We start from the raw sequence: 25,139 nt of genomic DNA on the forward strand, positions 1-25,139 counted from the left end.
AAGGGTGTCCCGCTTTAAGGCATACTTGCCAAACCCAACCATCTCTAGGTAAAGGCAGTCGTGCTCAGCTCTTATCTTGGCACACACAAAGGGGCAACGGGCCAATTCTCTCATCACATCCCACCATACACACCATACACCATACCCACCATACACCAAACACCGTAGAGGGGGGGAATAATCTATCTGTGCAGTCATTAAGAATGGAAAGCGACTTGATCGCACAGAATCAAATCGTCGGATCCTATAAAGTTGCATAACCGCGTGGCTATTACATCAAGGAGTGGATATTTAACGAGAAAATATTAATACTTCAAAATTAATATTTGAGAAGATACTATACTTTGGGGTTTTTTTTGTTTTTTTTTAAAAGAAAGATAAGGTAAAATAACGTACTTTGGAAAGATAATATACTTTGGAGGGTTTTTTTTTTTAAAAAAAAACTATCACAAAATATTGAAAAGAGATTAACTTTCAAGCACCCGGCCTGAAACTCGTAATATAAAACAAATATGTAAAGAAGAAGATTACAAAAAATAAATACGCTACGTGTAAATACGTTGAAAGGATTTGCAGGGCTTGGCGTAGACAGGAAACGCTGCAGGGCAACTTGGCTGTTCCCAGCCCTGCCAACTTAAAGTTCGGCGGGACGATTCGGGTAGGATTTAACAGTAACAGGACCTTGGAGGTCATCCAGTCTGTATTAGGGATTCGAACCGGAGAACTGCCGACCTTTCTGATCGACAAGCTTAGTGCCTCTCCTTTTTTTTTTTTTTTCCCTGTTAGTCTTCCTAAACTTCTTAAGTAATCTCTCCATTTTATTTTAACTAGGTCGTGTGAAGACTGCCGGTCTCGGGGGAATGTATGGATTTTGCAACCTACAACACTAGGATTCAGCGTCAGGTTTCGATGTCGTCTCAAATAAAATAAATTGCATTTCCAAACAGATAGTCTTTGAAGAAATCTTTCATTTTATTAAGCACGACAATCTGTCCCCGATCGTGGCATAGCCAGCTCTGACTTCCTGACCCCAAACCTTCCCTTTCCGTTCCCCAATTCTCTGCGTCTCATTGGCCTTCTTCCAAATCACTCTCCCCATATCTACTACTTAAGCTCCCAGGAATGTCCCCCCTCCCATCTCATCTCCTAGGGGATATTATCTTCAAGGAAAATAAGTAGGTGAAATGTCAAGCGTCCTCTTGCCAGCTGCCCCCTCTTCTCCTTATGTCAGCACTAGAGTAAATGCAGGTGCTGACATTCAGAAGCAATCGTGCTCCGGAGGAGATGTGGCCGTACACCGTGACTTAATTGGATCCCCCAGAGGATCCCAGCGATCGAGTGCCTTCAATAGCAATAGCACTTAGACTTATATGGTGCTTCACAGTGCTTTTACAGCCCTCTGTAAGCGGTTTACAGAGTCAGCCTCTTGCCCCCAACAATCTGGGTCCTCGTTTTACCGGCCTCGGAAGGAGGGAAGGCTGAGTCAACCTGCCTGCAATAACGCATTATAACCACTGCATCACTGGGTTTGGGTGGGGGGGAGAGAAAGAGAGAGAGAGAAAGAGAGAGATGATAGATAGATAGATAGATAGATAGATAGATAGATAGATAGATGATAGAAACAGACAGAGAGAGAGAAGGATAGATATGGATGGAAAGAAGAAGAAAGAAGGAAGGAAAGAAGGAGGGAAGGAAGGAAATATAGATGGATGGATGGATGGATGGATATATAGATAGATGATAGACAAACAGACTACGGAGAGAGGGATAGATATACAGATAGATGGATAGATAGATGATGAGACAGACAGACTAGAGAGAGAGGAGGGATGGATATAGATGGAAAGAAAAAGAAAGAAGGAAGGAAGGGAAGAAGGAAGGAGGGAAGGAAGGAAGGAGGGAAGAAGGGAAATATAGATGGATGGATGGATGGATGGATGGATGGATGGATGGATGGATATATAGATAGATGATAGACAAACAGACTCCAGAGAGAGGGATAGATATACAGATAGATGGATAGATAGATGATGAGACAGACAGACTAGAGAGAGAGAGGGAGGGAGGGAGGGATATGGATGGAAAGAAAAAGAAGGAAGGAAGGAAGGGAAGAAGGAAGGAGGGAAGGAAGGAAATATAGATGGATGGATGATAGATAGATAGAAGATACAGACAGACTACAGAGAGAGGGATAGATAGATAGATAGATAGATAGATAGATAGATAGATAGAAGACAGAGACAGACAGATGTGAGAGAGGGATGGATGGATATGGATGGAAAGAAAAAGAAAGAAAGAGAAAGAAGAAAGGAAAGAAATATAGATGGATGGATAGATAGATGATAGCAATAGCACTTAAGACTTATATGCCGCTTTACAGTGCTTTACAGCCTCTCTAAGCAGTTTACAGAGTCAGCCTTTTGCCCCCAACAATCTGGGTCCTCGTTTTACCGACCTCGGAAGGACGTAATGTAAGGCTGCAGAGAAAGCAGGCAAAGGAGAGAACCCCGAAAGACGTCTTCAGTTACCTGGGATTTGATCATCCTTTCAGTTCTTAACTACGCGGTGAAAGAAGACGACACGAGGAACAGGACAAAACCAAAGAAGAAGAGGGAAAATAAAAAAACCAAGTTAGTTCAGGGACAGAGAATAAATTAGGAAAAGGAAGCCGGAAAAATGAAATTATCTAAACGGGCAGATCCTGAGAATTCCGCTTTCGACCAACCAGAAGAAGCTTGAAAGAGAAAGAATCGGGGGGAGTGAAAAGGCTGTCCATGAGGTCCAGGTGTCAAGTTTCTGAAAGATGCCCTAATTAATTCATGAGCCATGATCCAAACTTCAAAGGAAATATAGTCATTTATTAGGAGCACCATTCCGGCAATACTGGGATGCAGTTAGGACTGATCCCACGTAGATGTACGTTCTCCTATGACCCTGTCTCTCCCCTCCTCTCTGGCCATGTCATAAATCACATTCTCCAATTAACCACTTTGGCCGGCTGTGAAACCTAACACCCTCCTTCTGATTGCGGTCAGGAAGAATGTATGGAATGCACTTCAGTTAGGGAAATCAATCAGCTCTATCAGTTCTCCCTCCCTCCCCTGGGGGGAGGGGGGAAGCCAGATTCACTTAACAACCATGTTAGAAACTTAGCCGCTGCAGTGATTCACTGAACGACGGTGGCAAGGAAGGGTTAGAGTTAAAATGGGGTGAAACTCGCTTAACCGATGTTTCTACTTAGCAACAGAAACATTGGGGGTCAATTCTGGTCGTAAATCGAGGATTACCTATATGATACATAACTCAAGGAACCAGAAGCAAGGCCGGGGATGAGTTAATTCTGGCTTTCCTTGAGGTAGCTGCTCTGGTTGGATGAGAAACGGTTCTTAGGATTGCACCCAATGGAACACACAAAAAGGGACAGCACAACAGCTTGCAAAAGAGGAAATGGGCTGGCATGCAGGGGGTACGCTATGGTCAAGCCCCCAGCGGAAATGAAATTACAACACCATGCTCGGACGGTCACTAAGGGAGGACGATGCTAAAGCGGCCAAGCCCCACGCCGACAACAACTAGGGAACGCAGAAGTTTCTACGGGGGAGACGACGGCACGGATCTGGAACGGAGGGTCGGGCGTGGGAAATCCGATCTTACCGGTGAAGAATATAGGGGATTTACTCCGAATTTCCTCCATTTTTTCAGAAAACAAGGCATTCATTTCCTTCTGAAGGGTGCCCGCCTGTTTGCGGGCGCTCTCCGGCCAACCCTTGGAGAAATCGGGGCTCTCGAGACTGTCTAAGCTGCTGGAACTGGAGGACACTGAACCGTTGTTGGAGCTCACCAGGTTGATGGTGCTTCGGTATTTGCCACCGGGCGGAGCACGCCACCGGTGCCAGGACCGGTCCATGGCCCCGAGACACGCTGAGTCCCCCTTTTTCTTCCCTGAGGTCCCGAAGGGCTGGCAGGTTCTGGGCAGGCTCCTGGTAGCCCCGTAGCCAGTGCATAGGTGTAGATTGGAGCGGGCGCGGGGCTGTTCCTGGATTCCCCAAGGTTTCAGCTCCACCCGCTCCTCGCCCGCCGAGCTACCGCAGCAGCCGCAGTGGGGAGCATCGCCAGAGGAAGGCTGGCCGGCGATGGGCTCGCTCCACTGGCCCTCCACCTCAGGGCTGTCGCTGGAGCCGACCACACACTTCATGCAATAAGTGGCCATGCCAATCCTACCCGCTTCGTTGCCCTGTTTCTGCCTGGCCGGTTCCTGGAGGCAGATCCGGATGGATCTCCGGATGGGTTCGCTGAAGGTGGCATCCCGGAACCCCTGGCTGCTTCTGCTCTGCTCTCTGCCCCAACTGTGAGCCTTACCTTTGGATCCTTTAGGGTCCACTTCCGTGCGGCTGACACCTTCTCGGGAAGGAGACGCCGCCGGGGACGGGAGGTCGGATTCTTGGTCAAAGCGAGGGTGGGAGGTGTCTTCCAGAAGGGGGTCCTTGCTGGCTCCTTCCGAGTTCTTGTCTCGGGCATCCAGGGCGATCTTGGGCTTTTTTAAGCTCTTGGTGGGCGCGCTGGCCGTCCGCCGTAAAAGCTGGCTGCTAAAGGAATGTTTGCGGTTGAGCTGACCAGCAACATGGCTGTCGAGAGAGGCCTGTTTTGGATTTCTGAGAAAGAGACTTTTTATGCCCAGCGCTGGTTTGACCTGGAGGGAAGAGAAGGAGAAGAAGAAGGAGAAGGAGAAAAGCCATAACAGAGCGTGTATGGGTTTTTTTCTCTCTCCCGGCGGGGCGACGGGGAGAAAAAAACAAACAAACAAACCAGACCACGCACTCAGTAGCCATAGGCAAGAGGTTATTAACCTCGCGGTAGCCTCGGCTAATCCCCGTTGGACCGGAAGACAGAATTGGGAGGGAAGAGAGGGGAATGGTAGAATGGTTTCAAGACTTCACGGTTGTGTCGACCTGCCCATCCCCAGCTATTCGGTTTCCATTTCCTAACCCAAATGACGGTCCCCGTCCCCCCGTGACCGCACGCCCAATCGGGTGTTGGAACAAGACTAACATTTGTGGTTTTCTTCTAGAAGTTGCATTACCCAAGAAGGTAGGAGTGTTAGGAGGTGGGCGGTGGGGTCCCTGGTGCTCTCTGAGCTTGGTTGTTTTGTTACGGATGTTTCATTACCCAGCTAGGTAACATCATCAGTGCTAGGAGGAGAAGGGGAGGAAAAGGAGGACACTGGACTACGGAGTCCCTGATGCTCTCTGAGCTTGGTTGTTTTCTTACAGATATTTCATTACCCAACTGGATAACATCATCAGTACTAGGAGGAGGAGGAGAGGGGGAGGAAGAAGAGGAGGAGGAGGAGGACTGTGGGGTCCCAGATGCTCTCTGAGCTTGGTTGTTTACTTGCAGCTAGGTACTATCATCAGTGTTAGAAGGGAGCTGGCTCTTTTTATCTCCTAGAGATAAAATATATAAAAAGAGAGCTAACCGCGCTCCTTTCTAGCGCTGATGATGTTACCTAGTTGGGTCATGAAACAACCAAGAAAACAACCAAACTCAGAGAGCACCAGGGACTCCACAGTTCAACCCTGTGTCAGCGTCCCAGCACTGACATATATAAGGAGGGGAGAAGCTTGAACTTTTGCCTACTTAATTCCTTTGAAGATTCTGTCTCCTCGGAGATGGGAGGAGGGGGACATTCTTGTGATCTGACGGAGAAGGGATGAGGAAAGTGGCTTGGAAGATAGCCAGTGAGATGCAGAGAATTGGGGATCGGAAAGGGAGGGATTGGGGGGGCAAAGGTCAGTACTGACCGCGAAAGAGCCAGGGACAGATCACTATGCTCAATAAAGAGAAAATTTCCTTAAAGATCGGCAGTTTGGAAATTCCTTTATTTTGAGATAGCATCGAAACCTGACACCCTGAGCTATTATTATTATTTTAAAAAAAAAACTAAGTGGGTGGCCAGCTCTTAATCGCTTTTGTCATGTAGGGCACCCACAAAATAATCAAGGTATTTGGGCAAATACATAAGAATAACTGTTCCAAGCTGGCAACCACCCCATATACAGACAGACAGACAGACAGAGACGGCAAAAAATCAGCAAGAAATCTGTCACGTACAACATACACAGATCATGGAAGAGGGGACTTCCACCCCATGCCCCCCCCCAATACAAGACTCCCCCCCCCATTGATGGAATGCAGTGGTGTGCAAGTGATATTTCTTTCCCCCATCAGCCCCTTGATGGGGTCATTGGATGCATCCCCACCCAGCCCCACCCCGGTGAGGCTATTCGCTGACCCTTGAATCCAAACGAGCGATTCAAGATCCCAAATCCGGTGCAAATTTGGTTGGGAAGCCATTTAAGAAGAAGATCCAGCATGTTCGCTCCTGGGGATCCAGTCCCAGGAATTGGGTCCCTTAAACGGAGGGGTGACAAATTGTGGGTTGCATTTAAGGGGTGAGGGTGCCCTGAGCTCAAGACAGAGCAGCTGTTTTAGAAGGAAAAATGACCCTCCGTTGAGAGAGGAAGCGCAGGTAGCCCTTGACTTACAACGGTTCATATAGTGACCGTTCGAAGTTACGACGGCACGGGGGGGCGAAAGAGACATGACCATTTTTCAAAGTTCAAATCCTCGGCAACTCATCATCTTTCATCAATCCCATAATCCCTTGCGGGGAGGAGTCTGGGCAACTGAATGGAGCTAGCAGAGCATTTGAGTGGCCGGATGCTTTTTCCTGTTGCCAGTGCGGAGTTTTGTTCAGCAGATATATTTCTCATTGTGCCCAAGAGACAAATATCTGCCTCTCTCTAGGATCGAAATCACAGCCTCCTGATTGTGAGGTTAAGAGTTCCACCTCTAGGCCATCACACCACTCCAGACCCTTGGCAACGGACTCATACTTATGACCGTTGCAGCATCCTTAGGGACAGGTGATCAAAATTCAGACACTCCGCAACTGACTCGTATTTATGATGGTTTGCCATATCCCGGGGTCACGAGCAAAGTCGACGGGGGAAGCCGGATTCGTTTAACGACCATGTGACTAATTTAACAGCTGCGGTGGTTCGCTTAACAACCATGGGAAACCTGCGTAAAACGGGGGGAAGGTCAAAACTCACTACACAGCCGTCTCGCTTAGACATCAGTTGCGGTCGTAAGTCGAGGACTACCTGTAGAAAGTACGGAGGAAGGAAATTGGGAATTTTTTAAAAAAAAACCTGGAGAATCCTGGATCTGCTTCATAAATGTGGAAAATAATCTACAGGATCGATGGCTCGGCCAAAAACGTTCCGGCAAATGTCGCAATCCATGTTATGAGTGTTGGCCGAGTTTTGGTCGGGGAGGTGTGTGTGTTGTGGTTGTTGGTTTTTGTTGTTGGTTTTTTTTTTTTTCCAGGAGGAGAAAAAAAAAAGAAAGAAAGAAAGAAAGAAAGCTAAATAAGGAAAAAAAAGACACACACACACACACACAAAAAATGTTAATGATGTTTTGGGGTGGACGGAAGCATGCAAGCGTGGTGATGCTCCCAGCTCACTCCACCAAGGGAGAAAGGGTACCTTCGCGGCGTCTAAATTTGTTCTGCTTCTAAAAGGAGACCTTTTTTTGACACACTGCAATCACAAACAGACAGAAGTAAAAAAGCAGAAAGTGAGACACGGAGGAAGAAGAAGAAGAAGAAGGAGCCGAGACGGCCCTGCGAGACATTTAGGAAAGAGTCGGGCACGCGACCCACATGTGAAAAATCAGACAAGTAACACAGATAAATTACAAAAGGGGTGGGGAGAGAGAGAGAAAATAGAGGAAGGATACAGGTGGAGTTTGACATTATTCAATCCCCCAGGAATGCAGCAAAACAAGCAGAAAAAGAGAAAAGAGAGGAGGGATCTAGGTGGAGTTTGACATTATTCAATCCCCCAGGAATGCAGCAAAACGAGCAGCAAAACGAGCAGCAAAACGAGCAGAAAAAAAGCGAAAGTGGCTTTCCGAGCGTACCGGATCATTCTTTTTTTAAAAAAGGTGGTTTCTTTGCAATAAAGAGAGAACATCCCCCCCCTCCCCAAATTGCTCAGCTACGCATTTTAAAAGTGAGGGAAGTGCTGAAAAACGATTCATTACCTGGTTCTGAGACCTGGATACAAATTAACAGAGTTGGAAGGGACCTTGTAGGTCATCTAACGTGTTTTCCCGAAAATAAGACCCTGTCTTATATTTTTTTGAAGCTCGCGGCGGTGCTGCCGTTCGTGAACGCAACGGCAGAACAAACCATGCAGAGTCCTGCTCCAAGAGGTGGTAGCGGAGACACATTAGGGTTGGGGGGGGGATCGACTACACATGCATTTAAATAGTTTCAGGGCGGGGGCTTATTTTTGGGGGGGAGGGGCTTATTTTAGCGCATGCGCTCAAAAGCCCGATTGGGCTTATTATCCGGGGAGGTCTTATTTTCGGGGAAACACGGTAGCCCGACCCCCTGCACAAACAGACCCTACACCATTTTTGACAGGTGACAGTCCATCTGTCTGTCCATCTGGGGGAGGGAGGGGGGAGAACTACGGTTCCCATAATTCCCCTGGGAAGGAAAAGTGGCCCGGACAGCCGATCGCTGTTCATTCCGGGCTCCCTAACCGATTTATTTTCCTTTTTCTGGGGGTTTCCAGATCGGGGCTAACAGCTCAAAGGATTCGCTCTCGTTTTTGGGTGGGGTCATTTTTGATTTCCTTCCTGCCGTGATGCTAGTTGCCAATGTGGATCCCCGCCCCCCCCCCCAGAAATTGTTGCAGCAAAATATTGTGGGGAAATTCATAGTGCACCTCCACAATGTAGACGTTAGCTATTTTCGTTGTTGTGGCATTCATGGTAAGGAGACAACATCTCTTTTCATGAATCTGCTATATTATTATTATTATTATTATTATTATTATTATTATTATTATTATTATTATTGTTGTTGTTATTGTTATTATTATTATTATTGTTGTTGTTGTTATTATTATTAATAATAATAATAATATCCTGTTCATGCCTTCTTTTCACCCAAATCCAGTCCTCTAATTGTGGCCTGTAACTTCCTACAAGTCGTTATTAAAAAGGTGTGGGGGAGAAACATCTGCAGAAAACATTAAACATGCATAGAAATATATCATGATAAGAGTTAACGGTTACAATTCCAACCGCCAACCTTTGCCCTAGCTCAGCTCCAGCGCGCATGCCAGCTAATTTTCAGCCTTTCCAGTCCCACCGGATGTTGGGAATCTGGCTGTTTCCTGCCTCTGGAGAGGGCCTCTGGGGTGGGGGGTGGGGAAGGCCCTTTTCGCCCCCCCCCAGGCTCCTAGAAGGCCTCTGGAGCCCGGGGAGGGTGAAAAACGGGCCTTCCGGTCCGACCGGAACTCGGGAAACTGGCCGTTTCCTGCCTCCAGAGAGTGGGGAAGGCTGTTTTCGCCCTCCCCAGGCTCCAAGAAAGCTCCTGGAGCCTGGGGAGGGCGAAAAACAGGCCTACCTGGCCCACTGTGCCATCATGTGCCAAAATTGGGGGGAGCATGGGGGGACAGGGCATATGGAATTATGGGTGTGGGCACACACATGCGCGACCCCCCCCCGCTACCCCCACTTTTGGCACGCGACGGCAAAAAGGTTAGCCATCCCTGTTCTAGACAAATGGTTCTCCAAACAGGTGGTTAGGAAAAACAGGTGGATTTCTAGAAAACCTTCTTAGACCGTAGCTTGGTCATCTCAAAATGGGGTTTCTTTTTTTGCCAAGGGTGCCGTGATTTTAGCCGAAGGATGTTCCATACTAAACTCAAATCATGAACGGGTGAAAAGTCCCCTTTTCTGCATAATTAAATTTTTTTTTAACTGAGAATTAAATAGTTTAATTAGGGGGTGGTGGGAAAGGGTACAGTTGGACGATATATATATATACATATATATATATATATATATATATATTCCTCTCTCTGTAGAGACAGAAAACGTAGCATAATTTGAATTTTGTTCCGTAATCAGTGGGACTGGCTTAGGTGTCACAGTTCACCCGCCGAAAATGAAAGAACGAATCTCTTCCTTGGGAAAATTAGATTTCATAATTAGTGTATTGATACCCCCACAAAGTCAGGGCCAGGAGAAATGTTAATGAGAACACAACAAGGGGTAGGTAGAAGATTTGAGAACAGGGAGAGCCGGAGATAAAGCAATCAAAAAACAAATCAGCCGGGGAAATTGAAAAAGAGAGGAGGGTGGGGGGGATTGGAGGCTGCGGTGGGAGGGGGCTTCGGGAGACAGGAGGAGAGAGGCAGGAGGGATGCTGGGCGAACTGGAAGCCAGCGAGTTTCACCCCCACACTCACCCCACCCCGAAAAAATTGCTGCCAGCTTTTTTTTAAAAAAAAGAGACTCTGTCAGTCAGCTGCAAATTAAAACTATCTATCAGGAAGCAACTCAAGCAGAAGAAGAAGAGAGAAAGAGAAAGAGAGAGAGAGGGAGAGAGAGAGAGAAAGAAAGAGAGAGAGAAAGAGAGAGGGAGAGAGAGAGAGAGAGAAAAAGAAAGAGAGAGAGACAGAGAGAGGGAGGGAGGAAGGGAGAGAGAGAGAGAAATCAAAGAAGGGAGGAATTTGGTGGGAATTTGATCAAAGGAGGTTTAATCAAAAGAGAAAATTGCCTGCCGCAGAGAGACAGATAAGCTTCTAATGCTCCGTTTGTCGGTCTCTGTGCAAAGGCGAGTTCATTAAAGTAAACAATTTGTCAATGCTGTCTCACACACACACATACACCCAAATCAAAATAGCATCAAATAATGGTCCTTCCTGCCTCTGTGGAAAAGTAAGTTTCTAGTCCTCATGGTTTAAATTTTAAATCAATGCATTGAGTCAGACTCTCGATCCTTCTAGTCCAGCAGAAGCTCTTTCCTAAGATCTCTCCCCCCCCACTCCCCCCCCGTCTCTCTCTCACACGCACACAACTTCTGCTGTGTCTGTTTGAAGCGAAGGACAATTGACGGGACCACTTTTCTACATAAGTGCCACATTCACTTATTTAACACAGGCATAATTCACTTTTTGGAGCTTTTCTTTTTTAAAAAAAAAAAAAGGCACTGGGCTTTTAAGCCTACGGTTAGACTCTGTGCTTTAGAGAGAGGGAGAGAAGGAGAGGGAGAGAGAGAAAGAGGGAGAGATGGAGAGGGGGAGAAAGAGAGAGGGAGAAAAGGAGAAAGAGAGAGAGCGAGAAAGAGAGGGAGATATGGAGGGGGAGAGAGAGGGAGAGAAGAAGAGGGAGGGATGGAGAGAAAGGGAGAGGGAGAGAAGAAGAGGGAGAGGGAGAAAAAGGGAGAAGGAGAGGGAGAGGGAGAGAAAGGGGGAGGGAAGAGGGAGATATGGAGAAGGAGATGGAGAGAGAGAGAAAGAAAGAAAGGGAGAGAAAAGGAGAAGAAGAGGGAGAGATGGAGAGAAAGGGAGGGAGAGAAAGGGAGAGGGAGAAGAAGAGGGAGAGGGAAAGAGAGAAGGAGAGGGAGAAGGAGAGGGAGAGAGGGAGAGAAAGGGAAAGAAAAGGAGAGGGGAGAGGGAGAGAAAAGAAGAGGGAGGAGAGGGAGAAGAAGAGGGAGAGATGGAGAGAAAGGGAGAGGGAGAGAGAGAAGGAGAGGGAGAAGAAGAGGGAGAGAGAGGGAGATATGGAGAAGGAGAGGGAGAGAGAGAAAGAAAGGGAGAGAAAAGAAGAGGGAGGAGAGGGAGAAGAGGAGGGAGAGATGGAGAGAAAGGGAGAGGGAGAGAGAGAAGGAGAGGGAGAAGAAGAGGGAGAGAGAGGGAGAGAGGGAGAGGGAGAAGAGGGAGATATGGAGAAGGAGAGGGAGAGAGAGAAAGGGAGAGAAAAGAAGAGGGAGGAGAGGGAGAAGAAGAGGGAGAGAGAGGAAGGGAGGAGAAAGGGAGAAGGAGAAAGAGAAAAAAATTCCCCGTTGTTTCCTTCCTGTTTCAGTTTATTAAAAGCGACGGCATCTGACTGACTCCTGGCAAAGACTTGATCGATCCATCCGTCCCTCTTGGAACGGATGGATCTTTTTCGACAAAAATCAGCCAACTGCAGGATGAAAGGCGGGCCTCCCCCTCCCTTGCCAGATACCTAACCCCAATTCGGGTGGTGGCGACGGCCAATCCGGTGCCAAACGGGGCAAGGAATTACGGGGTGCCCCCCACCCCCCCCCAGTCCCGTCCCGAGCTTTCCCTGGCGGACGTTGGAAGGAGAGAAATTTTTCATTTCGTTGAACGCAGACCTGAGAAGGATTAGAAACGGAGGATTTTCCAGACAAGATGCCTCCTTTTGTCGCGGGAAGCTTTGAAACAACCCAACGGGCTTTCCTCCAACTCTTCCCTGATTTTTTTTTTTTTTTTTTTTGGCAAAACTCAAGAGGAGAAAAGGAATTGGAAGGGAAGGGAAGGGAAGAGAGAGAAGCGGCGTGAACTCAACGTGTTTTAACTTCTCCCCTCCTTGGTTCTCGTGGCTGGAAAGAGAGCAGGCGGCCTCCTGGCACAAGGTTGCCATGCGACGGTGCCCGTCTGGCACGGCTGCTCCCCTGCGGGATCTGCGGCACCTGGAATCCGATGTCTCCATCCAGACAGAGGGTCGCTTGTTCTCTTTGGGGATGTTTCCACCCCTCCCTCCTTCCCTGCCTCTCCCCCCCCCCATACGATCTTTTTTGCTTTCAATGGGGCTACCCGGGGCGGCTGAGAAGGGAACCGCGCACCCCACCACGCAAATATTTGCTTTCCCGACCTTGGCTGAGAAATCCGACCGAGCTAAAGTCGATTAAAAGTGCCAATAAATCAGATTTTTTTTTAAAAAAAATCCAATCCTAAAAGGATTCCGTAATATAGGTAGTCCTCGACTTACGACCGCAACGGAGCCCGAAGGTTTCATGTGGTTAAGCGAGACGTGGGTTAAAGCGAGTTTTAAGCCCCGCGTTGCGACTTTGCCTGCCACCGTTGTTAAGCGAATCCATGCGGTTGGTAAATGAGTCACGCGGTTGTTGAGTGAATCCGGCTCCACCCCCCCCGGCGAAGGTCGCAAAAAGGGGAATTACGCAACCTTGGGGAGACAGCGACCGTCGTTAAGTGTGAAGCGGTCGCCAAGCGTCTGGATTTTGAACACGTGACCGCAGGGAGGCTACAAAGGTCGTAAGTGTGAAAAACGGTCGTAAGTCACTTTTTTTCCAGTGTCGTTGTAACTTTGAACGTTCACTAAATGGTGGTAAGACGACAGGTAATCCTCGAGGTACAACCGTTCATTTAGTGACCGTTCGAAGTTGCAACGGCACAGAAAAAAGTGACTACCATTTTTCACACTTATATCCTCGTGATCGTGCGATCAAAATGCTTGATGACTGACTCGTACTTATGACGGTTGTAGTGTTCCGGGATCCCCTTTTGCGACCTTCTGACAAGCCAAATCAAGGGGGAGGGGGGGGAGGGAAGGAAGCCAAATTCATTTAACAACCGCATTACTCACTTAAGAACTGCAGTGATTCGCTTAAACAACTGTGGTGAGAAAGTCCGTCAAATGGGTCAAAACTCACTTAACAACTGTCTCGGTTAGCGAGAGGAGTTTTGGGCTCAATTGTGGATGTAAGTCGAGGACTAACGGTAGTTTAATTAAATAGGGAGGTTGGTAATTTTTCTTTTCTTTTTTTAAATGACATATGTCATTTGTCAACTCGCAAAGCATCCCTGGCCTGCTCTTGAGTTGCCATAGGCGAGGGAGATGGGAAAATGAACTCTGCAGCTATGGGGAGGGAGCACAGTCAAAAGAAAAGCACATTCCAGCCATCTCTCTGTCAAGGCCATCTCCCTGGTTACCTACAGTAGCAGGAGGGGAGTGATCTCTACATCCCTCGAAATTGCTTCGTTGGAGAATGTGATTGATGACACACCTTGGGGGGGGAAACAGGGTCAGAGCTGGAGCGGAAATTACGTGGGGTCAGAGTTGGCTTGTATAGATTTGGCTTATACAGAGCAGTGTATAAACAGTAGTTTATACACTGCTCAAACAACTAAAGGGGACACAAAACTACTGTATGTAATGAACAAAGTATTTAATAAGGCTATTTCATTCATTCAGATCTCGGACGTCTTCTGCTTGAATTCCCTTTATTTTTTTGAGCAGTGTACATAAACATTTCCTTGTCCACGTTGTACATATTTTGACAAGCTGTTGTTTTTTTTTCTCCCCCTAACGGAATTCCTTCTGCTGAGACAGTATTGTTTTCCACTCGTTTGGCTTGGCTAATTGTGATTAATAGATTAAAAAGTAACACAAACACACACCGCTTGATGGATGAACTCGCTCTGTGTAATTTGGTGGAGATAATTGGGCTGCCTGCATCCGAAGAAATCCATCCAACAGGCACAGCACAAAAATAGAATAGAATAGAATAGAATAGAATAGAATAGAATAGAATAGAATAGAATAGAATAGAATAGAATAGAATAGAATAGAATACATAATAATAGGATAGGATAGGATAGGATAGGATAGGATAGGATAGGATAGGATAGGACAAGATAGAAAATATGGAATGGAATGGAATAGAATAGAATAGAATAGAATGGAATAGAATAGAATAGAATAGAATACATAATAGGATAGGATAGACTAGAAAACATGGAATGGAATGGAATGGAATGGAATGGAATAGAATAGAATAAAATACATAATAATAGGATAGGATAGGATAGAAAACATGGAATGGAATGGAATGGAATGGAATGGAATAGAATAGAATAGAATAGAATAGAATAGAATAGAATAGAATAGAAAATACGGAATGGAATGGAATGGAATAGAATAGAATGGAATAGAATAGAATTGAATAGAATAAAATACATAATAATAGGATAGGATAGGATAGAAAACATGGAATGGAATTGAATGGAATAGAACAGAATAGAATAACAGAGTTGGGAGGGACCTTGGAGGTCTTCTAGTCCAACCCCCTGCTTAGGCAGGAAACCCTACACCACTTCAGACAAATGGTTATGCAACCTCTTTTTAAAAACTTCCAGTGTTGGAGCATTCACAACTTCTGGTGGCAAGCTGTTCCACTGATTAATTGTTCTAAAAATAAAAAAGCATATATTTTTTTGGGGGGGGGGAACAGCCACAATAAAACCTATGGATTCTTGTGTTTATTATTCCCCAAAATAAGCACTTGCATATTCGTTTTTGTTTTGAAAATGAAAATGAAAAGCTAGAGAAATTTCAGAAAAGTGGACTTTTGCCATGGGGGTGGGGCGGGGGGGCGGGGAGAGGGGGAAGAGAGAGATTAAAATTGGACGGGGAAATCATAATAGTAATAAAAGAAATAACTACAGGTAGACCTTTTTTCCTGAATGTCCAGCATTCAGAAAGCAAAAAACAAACGGAAGAAACCCCTGTCCGAACGGTGAAGTTATCCTGACCGTACATTTAAACAAGCTGTGATTTGAACCGTATTCAAAACTGCTAACACAGCAAACGTGAGATTTTATTGCAGGCGTCCACCGACGCAGAGAAAAAAAAATAATGAACTTCCTTCCTAAGCGACGTGAAAATGTAATTATTTCTTTTTTAGCCACTTAAAAAAAAACAAAAAACATTCTCGAACACCGGAGCGTTGGCCGCTGGGAAAAACAACTTAGCAGATATATAATTATATAAGATATATAATTATATAATTCTGAATCTGGATAGGGATCTTCCAAATCGTTGGGTTGTTAGCTGATCATCGCTACTTCGTGGTACTTGTGAAGACGCACAAACTGCAGCTGGGATAGGTTTGGCCAAGGGTGGGGCTGAGTTTTGTGGGCAAAACTAGAAAGGCGGTGCGTGCACAGAAATATTGGGTTTTTTAAAAATATATATATGAACCTCCTGATTACAGATTAAGCTGTAATAGATTGGGTAGGCCCAAAGATGCTTTCCCAAAAGGCAACTGGAATTTCTTGTGGTTTTTCCTTGAAAAGGTTTCGCTTCTCATCCCAAGAAGCTTCTTCAGGTTCTGACTTCAGCTCCAACTTCGTCAGTTAGAACCGAAGAAGCTTCTCGGGTCAGAAGCGAAACCTTTTCAAAGATCTACCCAATCTTTATGTCTGTGGAGATTCTCCATCGTCCAACCATCGTCATGGTTTGTCTTGGGATTTTTTTCCTTTCTTTTTTCTTGAAAGCATTTCGCTTCTCATCCAAGAAGCTTCTTCGGTTCTGACTTCGGTTCGAATGTCTTCAGTTAGAACGGAAGAAGCTTCTAGGATGAGAAGCGAAACCTTTTCAAGGGGAAAAAAAACTTCAAGAAAATCCAGTTGCCTTTTGGAAATGCACCTTTGGGACAAGCATGATGTTGGAGAATCTGCATAGACAGATGTTTGGGTAGATCAGCTCAAACACCAACCATCTCATCTGGATTAGTTAGTTTATTTTTATTTTTTATTTTTATTTTTATTTGATTTATATGCCGCCCTTCTCCGGAGACTCAGGGCGGCTTACAATGCCTTAAGCAATAAGATTAAGTTCTAGATTAGTTCTAGATTAGTTAGTTCTAGAACCTTAGTTCTAGAGAGGTTTGCACACCTGGGACTCCGGGGCTACTCACCTTACCACAAACGTCGTTGACGGATATGTGAACGAAGACGGAAGCTTCCTCCATACCTTCTAGGTATACATGTCGATAGCCTGGAAATAAGGAAAGCGGGGTAAATGATGGCTTCTCGTCTCCTTTAGTCAGGGGTGGGATTCAGCCGGTTTCGGGCAAACCGGATGCTAACTTTACATCTGGTTCGCCGAACCGGTAGTTGCAAGGATTGGCTGGCCCCGCCCACCCTGTCCATCCCCTCCCGGGAGTCTCCACGCGGCGTAAGTAAGTGCAGGGCCCGCGCAGAGGCTCTGGGAGGGGAAAAAACAGGCCTCATGGAAGTTCCGGAAACGGGTTCATTCGGAGCCCCGGGGGAGGCCGTTTTTGCCCTCCCAGAGTCTCGAGGAAAAGCTCCGGAGCCTGGGGAGGGCGGAAAATGGGCCTACCGGAAGTCCGGAAACGAGACTGTTTCCAGCCACCGGAGGGCCTCCAGGGCCCAGGGGAGGCTCAAGGAAAGCCTCTGGAAGTGACCCCTCCCCTGCCTTGGTGCAGGAGTCTGAGTAGGCCACGCCCCCATGGCCACGCCCCTCCCCCAGCAACTGGGCAGAGAACCGGTTGCTAAAATGGAGTTAGCGGAGATGGATGGCCAAATGGACTGCTTTGATCCAAGGGAGGGGGAAACACCACAACTATTTTCGTTTCTACTTGGAAACCGTTTCTGGACTTTGTGCTTGAGGTGGCAAAAAAAATAAATAAATAAAAATGAAACGTTGATTTTTGGGTTTTACCGATTACTAGGTTTGTTGTTAGAGAAATGGCTACCGTAGTTTATATTATTATGGAAATTATGTTTATGTAAAAGTTGAGGTTCGATGCGCTCTTATTCCACTTCACCGAAGGGAGTCGAAAGTCAATGCCTTTGTTTCGTTTTTCCCTTCTTTTCTATACTTTCCCCTCCTTCTTTCCTTACTATTTTCTTTTGCATTTTATAGTATAAATTAATAAAGAAAGAAAAACACAAATTAAAAAAAAAAAGAACCCTCGGGGACCCAAAACTACTTGGAGGGATGTTGCAGCCAGGCAGCGTTGGCATTAGGAAGACGGATCTCGCAAGTTTCCAGATGTTTAATTTATTGCCGGTTCTTCTTTCATATCCCGCTAGTACATTGCATCTGTCAGTGGAGCATCCTTGGTTGAATTCAGCTTCAGCTTCTTTCTCTCTCTCTCCCTCTCTAGTTATCAAAGAACGGAGCCCCTGCTGACAATCACAACTTTTCTAATTGATTTGCCGGCTCTCCCCCCTGGAAGCCATCCGGATTGTCATAATTCATGTTGTCCTTTGTTTGTGCTTCTCTTTCAAAGCCACAGAGGGCTCCCACTCCCCCTTTTCTTCTGAAAAACTTTTCCCCGCAGCTCTGAAGTGAATGAAGAAGGAAGGACAGGGGGATAGATGGAAAAACTCTGTGTGTGTGTGTTATCTGAGCTAGGAAGACCCTGGCGGATGTGCACGCACTCACGTGACCCGAAGGAGAGAAGGTATGGATTGAGAGGGAGGTGAGATTAATTCATAACCCTCCCATTTTTGCAGGCTTCCCAAGAGCACGAAGCAGACTCCTTGTCCTGACCAAAAAAGCCCTTTTTATTAAATTACTCTGAATTCCTCTCATTCGCATCCAGCAAAGTCTTTCAAGGGAGAATTTACAGTCGCAGATGTTATCTGCCAGGCCGATAGCTTCAAAACTTGGCAAGGAGTCACGAACTAATTAAGCGAACTAATTGTCTCCTGCAAACTCCCCTTTCGCTCCTCTTTTATTCCCTCTGGGAGGGGCCCTTCATCGTCCACCTGTGGCTTTACTCCTGAGTCGACCCTTGTTCTTTAGCTGTTCCCTTCGTCTGGCAGCTCTGCGCATGCGCATACTGGGAACAGGATCTAGCTGCTCATCTGCCTCACTGATGTCATACTGGCATACGGCCCTGGCCCCCTCTCTGCCTCTGATGCAGAGCCCTCATCAGAGCCCTCCCCAGGCTCCAGGACTGGCCCATGTTCCTCCCCAACCTCCTCACTGTCCGAATCTGCTACCAGCTCCGCTGGCGGGCCACAACAGCAGGTATTAAAAGCAGCTGGCTTTTAACTGTCATTATCAGCATTAATTTTGCAGCCGATCTCGGGCTGCCAATGAAAATGACAGCCTCGTTTGAAGGCCAAAAACTAAAATAAAAAAAAATAAAAATGAACGCCCACGTTTTGAAGTTTCGATCCGGGGATAAGCCAAAGGAACATTGGCAGAGACATCCAGAGAAACGACTTTAGTTGTGATTGGCAGGAGGGAAAACAGGATGACATCCGTGGTCCTTTTTGCTGTGGCTTCCACTAACGTCAGATGTTCAAAGGACTAACTTTTGAGCTTTCAAGCGAGATTTTTTTATTTTTTCTCTTCGCGTTCACCCCCCGAGAGGAATGCCAGCTTGAAAGGAGGATTTGGGGGCCGCCGCCCCCCAACCCACAGATTTTTCTCTTTAATGTCTTGGTTCGTACCTACCTGAAACGGGCGAATTCTTCAGAGCCGGAATATCAGTGGGGAAATGCCAGGGGGGGAGAAAATAAGCAATGCTGTATGAGCAGGTCTCTTCTTACCTGGCAGCATGGATGTAAAGGCGATCGTCCTCTGGCCGATAAAATCCCTCCCGATGGGATCGTGGTCCCAGACCAGGAAACGCACCAGGGCAATCTCTGGCATGCCGATGTTGAAAACCAAGGTTTCTTCCCACATCGGATTGAAACCTGCAGAACCAAGGAGGCAGGAGAAATGAATGAGCATTACCGACTGACCAGGGTTTCTCTGCCTTGGCGAGGGCTGGGCTTCAACTCCCAGCCAGCTGCCGAGAGGTATGTGTGGACTTCAACTCCCAGAATTCCCCAGTCATCCATACGTATAGATTCCATAGACAGGAGGGGGATTGACTTACTCTTCAAAGCACTGGTAGGCATTGAGCAAGGGTGTCAAACTCAATTTCAATGAGGGCTGCATCAGGGCTGTGGGCCGGGGGAGGGGGGGCTTGGCCAACTGGGTGGGTGTGGCTAACTGAGTGGGCGTGGCCAGCTTGACACCACTCCCCAAACAGCTGGCAATGCGACGTTTCCTCTTCGCATTGGGTAGACTGGGCCGAAGAGATGCAGGCCGGCCCCTTATAATATTTGAAGGGAGGGATCCATCCAGGGGTGAAATGCTACCGGTTCAGGCCGGTTCACCCGAACCGGTAGTAAAAAATGCTACCGGTTTGACTGAACCGGTAGTTAAAAAATGCTTTAAAAAAGTAAAAAAAAAAAAAAAAAATTCCAACAATGGCACGGCACAGCTGATTGGCACAGCTGATCGTCGGAACATTTTTTTAAAAAAAATTTTTTAAAAGAATTTTTTTTACTACCCATTCGCTCGAACCCGTAGTAAAAAAAAATGCTTTAAAAAAGTAAAAGAAAAGGTTCTGCGATCGTCTGAACTTTTAAAAAACTTTTTAAAGTTAAAAAACGCTAAAAGAGTTTAAAATGTTGGCCACGCCCATCCAGTCACATGACCCCCCCCCCAACCAAGCCACGCCCACAGAACCGGTAGGGAAAATTTTGAATTTCACCACTGGATCCAACCACATCACAGGCCGGAGTTTGACACCCCTGATATGGGTTGGAAGGGATCTTGGAGGTCTTCTAGTCCAACCCGCTGTTCAACCCTAGACCATTTCCGACAAATGGCTGTCCAGTCTCTTTTTGGAAGCCTTCAAATTCTGTTCCACTGATGAATTGTTCTCACTGTCAGGAAATTTCTCCTTAGTTCTAGGTTGCTTCACTCCTTGGTTAGTTTCCATCCCTTGTTTCTTGTCTTGCCTTTTGATGCTTTTGAGAATCGTTTGACTGGAAATTAATCAAAGAGAGGAGCAACCTGGAATTAAGGGGAAACTTACTAACAGTGAGGACAATTAACCAGTGGATCTGCTTGCCAGCAGCAGTTCTGGGTGCTCCATCGCTGGAGGTTTTTAAGAAAAGACTGGGCAGCCATTTGTCTGAAATCGTATAGGGCCAGGATGGCAAACAGGTGGCACATGGAGCCATATCTGTGGGCATGCAAGCATTGCCCTAGCTCAGCTCCAGCACGCATGTGCGCACCGGCCAGCTGATTTTTGGGTCTTCCAGAGGTCAGGAAACGGGCTGCTTCCAGTCTCCGGAGGGCCTCTGGGGGAAGGGGGAGGCTGTTTTCGCCCTCCCCAGGCGCCAAGAAAGTCTCTGGAGCCTGGGGAGAGCAAAAAACGGGCCCATCATGCCATTACGTGCCAAAAGCGGAGGGAGTGCGGGGTCGATGGGTTGCGTGTATGCACAGTGTGGGCACGTGTATGCGTGAGCCCCCTGCACGACCCCCCACTTTTGGCACGCAACGGCAAAAAGGTTAGCGATCACTGGTATAGGGCTTCCTGCCTTCCGGCTCTATTCTGATTGATTGACTATGGCCTTCTGCCCCTCTCTTTTGTCACTGCCATATATACTTCCAAGCACCCTGAGATGCTGCTTTCGAATCAACATTAAGAGGAACTACCACAAACAAACAGAAAGAAAGAAAGAAAGAAAGAAAGAAAGAAAGAAAGAAAGAAAGAAAGACAAAGCAAACAATGAAAAAAGGGCACTTTTTATTTGTCTTTGTTTTGTCTCTTTCTGTCTCTTTTTGTTTCTCTTTAAACAGGTTGGAGTTTTGTATTTTTGGGAGTTAAAATCAAAACATGAAGTGGGGGGAAAGAAAACATTAGGAGGAACTTTCCGAAAGAAACAAACGAATGTCCTAGTTTCCGAAAACAAACTAGGACATGGGGGGGAAAAAAAGTGTATTTTTAATGTCTTGTTTGTTTTGTTTCTGTTTAAAAAAAGAGTTCTGGATTATGTGTTTTCTTGGAGTGAAATATGAAGTGGGGAAAAAAAAACCTTTCTTGAGGCAATCAGCTGTTCTAACACGGAAGCAAAATTGCTTGGAAGTTGTCAGGTGGTCACAATTCCCCGAGCAGATGCTAGACAGCTAACCGTCAATGACGCTACGCAGACACGGATAGCAACTGGATTAAATGAATTTATCGAGGCTTTTGTTTCATTCATCCTAGGGATTCTAGGAATAACTGCAAGATGTCCTACAGGGATGGCAGGAAAGAGAGAGTAAAAATTAAGGACGGAAAAGCCGTACCGTTGTCGTCCACAACTCTGGTCTGCTCTTTGCAACAATCCATGGGCAATCCGATCACCTCGACTTCCACGAACGGATCTATGATCTGGAAAAGAGGTGAAATAAATAAAATAGGAAAATGACACCAAGCGAAGCGTCTTTCCTCAACTTGATGGCTTTCTTGGTGGGCCGTTAAAATCTTAATTAATTGACTTAAGAGAGACATTAATGGATGGTTCTCTTAAGATCTGAGAAGGGACCTTTTCCCACATCTGCTACCCATTTGATCTGGAGATGGTGAAATGCTACTGGTTCAAGGCGGTTCGCCCGAACCGGTAGTGAAAATGCTACCGGTTCGTTCGCCCGAACCTGTAGTAAAAAAATACTTTAAAAAGTAAAAAAAAAACATTCCGAGGATTGTGCGACAGAGCTGATCCTTGGAACTTTTAAAAAACTTTTTAAAAGCATTTTTTTACTACCGGTTTGGGCAATAGGTAGTTAAAAACTGCTAAAAAAAAAAAAAAAAAAAAAGTAAAAATAGAGCTTCCGACAACCAGCTGTGACAATCAGCGCGCGATCCTCAAACTTTTTTAAAAAAAACTTTTTAAAGCATTTTTTTTATTACCTCTTGCCCAAACCGGTATTTTTGTGTAAAGTGTGATAGTTTGCTTTTTGAGCTCTCTGTGACTCTGTGAGGTTCCTGCTTGTTGCAGGGGCCTTTTTGTGTGAAGTCCAGCTGCTTTTGCATTGTATGTGAGTCAGTTATTGTAGCTTTTGTGTTATTTTTGTGTAAAGAGTGATAGTTGGTTTTTGAGCTCTCTGTGACTCTGTGAGGTTCCTGCTTGTTGCATTATAGACTTGGACAAATGGCAAAAACTTTGGGAAAGAAACTGTAAGTTGACAATGGCAAGGAAAATCGATATAAAATGTTTTATACCACCGGCGAGACTAGCAAAGGTGTTTAAAAACATATTGGCCAGAGGTCGGAAATGTAATCAGACACCGGGTACGTATTACTACATGTGGTGGACATGTGCAAAAGCAAAGAAATATTGGACAAAAATACATACATGGTTAGAATTTTTCCCCCCGAACGCCATCACTCTGCTAAACAAATAATTCCTTCAACCGGGGAAACTGGTAGCGTCATTGGTGGGAGGCTCCGGACATCATCCCGTGGCGCTTCTGTGCAGAAGCGCTGCGAGCAAGCGAAGTGAGTGCAAGCACGCGCTCACAGTTCTGAACCGGTAGTGAAGGTAAGAATAGAATAGAATAGAATAGAATAGAATAGAATAGAATAGAATAGAATAGAATAGAATAGAATAGAATAGAATACATGGAATGGAATGGAATGGAATGGAATGGAATGGAATGGAATGGAATGGAATAGAATAGAATAGAATAGAACAGAATAGAAAATATGGAATGGAATGGAATGGAATGGAATGGAATGGAATAGAATAGAATAGAATAGAATAGAATAGATTTTTTTATTGGCCAAGTGTGATTGGACACACAAGGAATTTGTCTTGGTGCATAAGCTCTCAGTGTACATAAAAGAAAAGATACGTGAAACTCACTACTGAGATGGTTGGATCACAGAAGTAGAAATTAGGAGCTGGGAAGGCATTATTATGTAAGCAAATGGATCCAGACAATAGGCTGTTCACAAAGCACTTACGTGTGTAAACTGGTATAAATAAATGGCTTAAAAAAATACTTTTGTTTGCGTCGACTTGCAGATGAGAAAAGAATTAATAGAGTAGAATAACAGAGTTGGAAGGGACCACGGAGGTCTTCTAGTCCAACCCTCCTGCTTTTTGACAGCGTCGGAAGTTTATTTGAATCCACGACAACACATCGTCGCATACGTGTTATGGCGTGCCGGTCCCCATCTTTCTTTGCTACTCAAACTGGAGGGGCCCCCTCCGAAAGCGAGAAAGGATGATTGAAGATTGAACTCAATGCTATTTTTTTTTTTTTTACCCTGGAGAGGCCAATTAATGGCCGGGGAGAAAAAAACCACCCACAAGGATTACGGCGGAGCTCCCAATTAAAAAAACAAAACAACAACAAAAAAAAACAACACCCAACCCTTTGCTCGAAGGCCAAATAAATCCTGCTGAAGGGAGGGGGTTGAAAGAGGGAAGAAGAGGGGGGGGGAAGAAAAATTTGGAGCAGCGCCCCCCCCCCGCCGTTCCAACAGGGCTCCCGTCCAAAGGAAGCCATCGCTCTTGGCTGCTGACAACTCAACGGCTTAATGTTGTTTTACATTAAGGGAGATTCGGGGTCTGTTTGGCTGGGAGGTTTATTGATTGATTTATTTATTTAGCAGTGTCCGTCCCACCCCGCCCCGCCCTCCCCACATCCTCCCATCACCCCACCACCCCGCCTGCTCCTTCCAAGCAGGCCTGGTGAATAGAAGGCCTGTCAATTTGATGGAGGGTCTTGGCAGATCTTTCCTGACCCCCCCCCCCCAACCCCCCAGAGGCACCCTGGGGACAATAAAGCCAATTCGGTTCTTTTTTTTTCTCCCCCCGCACAAAGAGAACTGGCCAAGCACCTGCTAAACCTCTCCAGGGGAAGGAACGGGTTGCGTAATCGTTCTTTAAAAGAAAAAGAAAAAGAACGGGGAAAAAAAACCCCCGAGGCTGCATGATGGATCTTGTAGTGGTCGTAAGGGGGTGGGGCGTTGAAGCCCAGCTTGCAAACAAACCCGCTTTCTTGGGGAAAAAGAAAAAAAGAAGGGGGAAAAAAAAAGCCAACCAATCAGAATAGAGCTAGAAGGAACCTTAGAGGTCTTCTAGTCCAACTCCCTGCTCAGGCATGAGCCCCTAGACCAATGATGGCTAATCTTTTTTGCCGTGTGCCAAAAGTGGGGGGAGCACAGGGGGGGGGGTCGCACACGTGCGTGCCCGCACCCATAATTCAATGCCCCCCCACGCATGCGCACGCAACCCCCCCCACACTCCCCCCACTTTTGGCATGCGGCGGCAAAAAAACCCAGTTGGGCCTGGTTTGCCCGATTTCTACCCTCTTCAGGCTCCAGACGCTTTCTTGGAGCCTGGGGAGGGCAAAAACAGTCTTCCCCACCCTCCCGGAGACTGGAAACGGCCCGTTTCCCGACTTCCAGTGGGACTGGAAGGCCTGTTTTTCCCTCTCCCCAGGCTCCATCCATCCATCCATCCATCCATCCATCCATCCATCCATCCATCCATCCATCCATCCATCCATCCATATATCCTATCTATCTATCTATCTATCTATCTATCTATCTATCTATCTATCTATCTATCATCTATCTATCCATTTATCTATCATTTCTCTTATCTAATTTTCTACCTATCATTTCTCTCTCTCTTATCTAGT

General features: G+C 46.2%; 1 protein-coding gene across 4 annotated transcripts in view; it reads right to left on the reverse strand.

Annotated features, from left to right (window-relative positions):
* PLCH2 (phospholipase C eta 2) overlaps positions 1-25,139 on the reverse strand; it is a 182,161-nt gene that overhangs the window by 3,717 nt on the left and 153,305 nt on the right. For 3 of the 4 annotated variants that reach the window (XM_087879286.1, XM_087879287.1, XM_087879288.1), the window contains 4 exons: positions 21,792-21,876; positions 19,211-19,357; positions 16,597-16,676; positions 4,360-4,690 (listed from right to left, as the gene is read on the reverse strand). In XM_087879286.1, the coding sequence (XP_087735412.1) occupies positions 4,360-4,690; positions 16,597-16,676; positions 19,211-19,357; positions 21,792-21,876 (643 nt within the window). Of the gene's footprint in view, positions 1-3,654; positions 4,691-16,596; positions 16,677-19,210; positions 19,358-21,791; positions 21,877-25,139 lie in introns of all 4 variants that reach the window. The other variant, XM_087879289.1, reaches the window with a different exon arrangement.

This window comes from Pantherophis guttatus, chromosome 15 (assembly GCF_059756535.1).
Source record: "Pantherophis guttatus breed Tessera chromosome 15, ASM5975653v1, whole genome shotgun sequence".
In the NCBI taxonomy this organism is placed as follows: Eukaryota; Metazoa; Chordata; class Lepidosauria; order Squamata; family Colubridae; genus Pantherophis; species Pantherophis guttatus.